This window comes from Gavialis gangeticus, unplaced genomic scaffold, assembly GCF_001723915.1.
Source record: "Gavialis gangeticus isolate Ggan-Ray unplaced genomic scaffold, GavGan_comp1, whole genome shotgun sequence".
In the NCBI taxonomy this organism is placed as follows: domain Eukaryota; kingdom Metazoa; phylum Chordata; order Crocodylia; family Gavialidae; genus Gavialis; species Gavialis gangeticus.
Genome location: NW_017728997.1, coordinates 5,494,137 through 5,499,328, shown reverse-complemented (window position 1 = coordinate 5,499,328; position 5,192 = coordinate 5,494,137). Strand labels below are relative to the sequence as shown.

At 43.4% G+C, this 5,192-nt stretch overlaps 1 protein-coding gene across 1 annotated transcript in view; it reads right to left on the bottom strand.

The window, feature by feature from the left end:
- Positions 1 to 405: 405 nt before the first annotated feature.
- SUMF1 (sulfatase modifying factor 1) overlaps positions 406 to 5,192 on the bottom strand; it is a 93,333-nt gene continuing 88,546 nt past the window's right edge. Inside the window, exon 9 of the mRNA XM_019504710.1 lies at positions 406 to 954. Within this exon, the coding sequence (XP_019360255.1) occupies positions 841 to 954 (114 nt within the window). The 3' untranslated portion in view covers positions 406 to 840. The remainder of the gene's footprint in view (positions 955 to 5,192) is intronic.

Below are 5,192 nucleotides of genomic sequence, written 5' to 3'. Positions count from 1 at the left end.
AGCAAAATGCCTTTGTGCGCCATAGTCTGGCACCCATGCCCGGGGTTGCCTACCCCTGCTCTACCAAAGCAAATAAAGGTCCAATCCTTTTTCCACGTCTACATAATACATTATCAGTCTGTAGTCTAGAAACAATAAACATCTAGAAAGGCCTTTTCTGGAAAGGATGTTCAGGGACAACAGGCAAAAGTTGCATTTTATACTGGATATTTAAACAGCTTAAAATCCACAAAAAACCCCCAACATATTGCTAATATAGGGTTCTATAGAATGGCTCTATAGAACTGCTCCGTCTTTCATCACTGGATATAACTGACAATGTTTCCAGTTTTACATATACAGGCCAAATTCTAGCTTTTCTTTTACCCAGAATGTATTAACCTCTAATTTTAGGGCCTTGTCAAATTTAAGAAAGTCCACCAACCAATTTATTCAGTAAAGATCTTCTCTATAGAAAGCATTTAAAATAGTATCTGAAACAAAATTAGCCTTTGTAAAAAGCACTGAGCAAAGTTCTGTTCCGTTTTATGCTGGTGTAAGTCTGCAACAGTCCCACTTCAATCAAGAGCATTTGCTCCCTATTTTAATTAACACGATTTAGGAGGTAAATGCAACCCCAACTTCTCCAAAGATAAATGGAATGACTGTCCCCCACTGGCTTTGACTCATTCTGGAAAGTGGTTCTTCCAATAATTTTCTCTTCTCACACCCCGATTTCTTCTCCAGTCTTGGTGGTCACCGATTACCAAAGAGCCTTCTCAGCAGACTGGAACTGCACCAAAGTCCTCTTGGTGGAGGGACATTTTGTAGCCACAGAGAGCTGGATGGTTCCAAATTCGGTCACTGCAAGTCATCTGGCAGGGTATCTGCTGCACAACGAAATCCCAGGTTTGAAGCTGAGCTGTCTGGAGTGTTCTGGCTGCGGGCTGCGCAGCGATACCTGTAGCAATAGGACTAGAAGATGAGAGAAAAAAGAGAAAATAAATTAACCTAGTACCTCAAGGAATACAAGTCATAACAAGAGCTGGTTAAGACCATGATCACCCTAGATCACTTCAGTTGTTTGTCGAGTTGTGATCTGTACTACTGAATAACAGTCAGATATCATACTGATGTCAGCAAGTTAGAACATCCTACTCAAGAAAAGACAAGCTCAAGGAAAAACTATTGTAGTCGTTTTCTGAACACTTTTCTACCCCTTTAATCTGTCCTTCTCTCTCCTGCTGCCTTCCCTCCAGTCGTTTGTTTTACTCAAGTTCTTACATTTGGTGAAGGCCTGCTCCAAATTTTGTAATAAGGTGTTTCTAGGCTACTACTGGCTGTGTTCATAAAAATGCTATCTTCCCCGCGTGCTGAAAATGAAAGAAGATCTGTAAGCTATTTGGACATTATTCATTGCCACAGAAACGCATCATGTTTTAGTAGATGCTGCCTACAGATTAGAGTTTAATGAAAGAGTGCTATCAACTTGTAAAAGATTACAAGCCAGAAGACCGGAATAGGAAAAGAGCATGTTTTTCTACTTAGAGCTTGGGGGTTGTGTTGGTTCCCCTCTCCACCCTCCCCCTTTTTTTATTAAAAACAGGTGGAGTGGGATAAGCACCAATTAAAAGCAGAAAAATGTGCTAGAAGAAAAAACTGAGGAAGACTGCACAAACAAGCAGCATAGTTTCTAGCTTACCAATAATTGTGGCCATGTGTAGACAAAACAAGGGGCATGGGTGCACGACACTTTAAAGCAGGCTACATGCTTTTGCGCTGCTTTAATGGTGTTGGCATTTGCACAGGTTGGCGGCGTATAATGCATCAATTGCAGCCACTCTAGCAAATTTGGCAGCATAATGTGCCTGAAGTGACTTGGGGTGCAGCAAACTAAAACTCTGAGGAGTTTTGGTTTAACTGCCCCTACAGCTGCGGAGCGAAGCACCGGGCTCTGTGCAGCTCAGGGGCTCTGCAGGCAGCCTGGCAGCAGCCCAACAAGACAGGCTCCACCCAAGAAAAGCAGTGAGCCTGATTTCCCCCCCAACCCCTCCCCAGAGCTTGCCTGCCTGAGCTGTGCTGGGGCCCGGTGCTTGCCTCTGCAGCTGCAGTGCCTCCCAGGACCGTCCAAGCTGGGTGCCTGCAGACAGGTGCTGTGGAGGGGTGGGGGGCGCTGTTGCTGTGGAGGAAAACACCAGCTCCCACCCCCACAGTCTAGGGACCGCTTCACCCACCAGCAGCTCGCCCTCCCCTCTGCACCACCGAAGAGGCAGGTAAGTGTGGCAGGTGTGTGCACAACACAGGGGTTTTAAAAGGGCCCTAAATTGAAGTGGTGTTTTTAGAAACCTGCTGCTTTGATTTAGGGTTCCCCATTTCATCTACACATGCCCTGTGGAACAAAAAAAAAAGAGGACTGTAAATGCTGGTTGCAACTTAAAACTGCATATAGAGTTGTCCATATCAGAAGGCAACCGTGCTGTATTTCTTATGCTTCTGTATTTAAGTTTTTTCCCCATGGCAGATCGCATATAGTTTGCAGAGCAATCTATATTCTCTCTAAAAAAAGGAAATGCTGCATCTCAAAACCAAATTTGTTGTGATGTGTTCTTTACACTTACGTTAAAAGGAGTCCTTTACCCTCACATTACCAGGCCTCTTATAGCGGGAAGCATTGGACTCCCATTTATTCAGGACAAGAAAAACAACCAAAAAAAGCATGGCCCATTTTCTAAGATTAGACCATCACATTTCCTCCTCTTAAGACTGAAGCTATTGCAGACTTTGTAAGTCCAAATGGGCTTCCAGTCTGTGGACTGGAATGAGAGGTCACTCAACATCAAAAGGACCGGCTAAGTGGGGGAAAAAAGGAAAGGGGAGAAACTGGTGAACCAAGTCCATTCATTAGAAAGTTTGCCAGAAGGGCCAAGTAGCTTTTACACACCACAGCAGTTTAGTATTTAGCCTTTTTCTTTTCTTTTGCACTCACTGCCAATTATGGGGCAAGGCGTCTTTAAATCCTAACACAGCCTTGGAAAGAAAAAGATACCAACATCTAGAAGAACCCAATTGAAAATGTCTTACATAAGAGGAGAAACTGAACTGAAGGCAAGACAAACACTGTTCTCTTCCTGTAGCTATCTTGTTAAAAGATAAGCAGGCTCCAATGTGGTCTGTGCTAGTAACTATAAAAGCAACCAAATCACTGGCAGGTGACTCAACTGCCTCACATGTTCCTGATGAGCAATTATCTTGCACTGACAGTTTCCTCTGGCTCACAGGCCTGATTGCAGAGTGGACTGCAATTACGCAGCAGTTGCCCCTTTGGGAAATTAAGGAAGAAGGAATGGTCATTTAAATTGTCCCTCAAACATGGGAAGCATCGGACCATTATCCACTCATTGCCTCTTGCTGCCTAACCACGGCCCAGTGCGGTGAGCGAGGTCCACCGGTGAGGAAGCCTCCAAACCTTCCATTGCTCATGTCCCGGACTAGCGCACACGGGCTTATCAAAGGAGAGACGGACTGCTGTACAAACAGTCCTGAATCACTGGTTTGTCTGAACTCCAACTCACAGTGATGTGTGAGCTTATCACTTATCACTGTTAGTCAGCCTAACATAAGAGGTCAAATTTGACTCATGTTCATCTCCCTTATCAAGGATAGTTGGCCTCTGGTTTAAACGGAATGGGTTGGGAAGCTGCTCATATTACTCAAGAAAAAAAACAACAAAATTCACGATTTAGCCATTCACTGCAGATACCTGATTTGCAAAAAAAAATTGACTGCTGCTGGTTCTCCAAAAAGGAAAGAAAAAAAGCTTGTAGCAATTAGGATAACAATTTGTTTGAATAACCGAGGGGATTTTATTACAGTAGCTTTCAGAATCTGAGCATAGCAGTACTGAATGAGATGAAATCTGCTTTACTTCAGTTTCACAAGAAAAATGTAGGTCCTTGAAAAAGATTTAGTTTTGCTTCTGCATCAAATCCACTTATTGGACTTTGCATCTTGTTCCTTTTCCAAGAATGAAATCACTAAAGGCATAATTAGAGCTGCACAGCTACAATGTTAACCTTGGGACTAGCAAAGAGTTATTTGTAAAATGTAGGTCAGTACAAGAATTAGTTTTTATCTACTTCCTACAAAGCAGACTGGCTCCTCCATTTTAGAAAGCGTCTCTGAAGTGACAGAATTGTTCCAAAGCCATCTGCAGAAAGCAGAGATAACTGGCTCTGCTTTTATAGGCACGTAAACAGTAGGATAGAGTTTCTCCACTTCTCCCTTTTATCACTCATACCGAGTGATAGCATTTTAGATTAATGAAGTGCACCTTAATATTGAGGAGCTGAGGACTCTGCATCTACAAACTGTACCATACTTAAGACATTTCATAGCTCCCCTTTGCTGTTCAAGATCTTACTGACAATTATACATATTGCACTTAAAGTGCAAGTAGTCTGGCGAAGTTTCAAAATGACACCAGCAACCTTCCTTTACTCTCAGACTTCCAGATTGGTGGTGATGTGGGCGTCTGAGAAAGCGCACTCAATGTAGCCCTACGACCTCAGCCTGGGAATCCAGGAATAAAAAAAAAAAAAAAAACTTTTGTATTCAGGCTCTATATTACTAATGCAAACGACAAGGTCCCACAACTGGAGTTTAATCTGATGTACGAGCTAGAACAAAACCTAAAACAGCCCCCACTTTCTAACAGGGGCAAGAAGATTAATCTTTCACTGTATTCTACTGGCCCATAGGCCACAGGTGCCAGTCATGAAATTAGCACCTTTGACAACTGATTTCCAGACATTATTTTTGTAGCTCCAAGTTGAAATCCAGTTTCTCTACCAACTGGTGAGTCACAAGAAGCACAGGAGAGGGGCCAGTCTGCTTTTTAAACAGCTTTCTACTCCTCTGTAGTCATTTCATTTGTAGAGTGCATTTCCCAGGCTTGTGGGCTGAAGTACCCGGTTGCACTGTGTAACCAAGCTTCAGTGCAGCTCCCCCCCTCCCATTGTGCAGAGACAGCGGATCCCCAACGTTTACTTTTGCCAACTTTACAGTGCCTCCATCTAAGGAGAAATTCAAGCAACGGTTCTTCGCTAGATCCCGGACACCAATACAACCTACGAAGCCCAAGAACGGTTTTTGCCCCAAGGGGAAAAAAAAAAAGATATGGTATGCCATAACTGCAATGGCCATGCCTGGTGCAG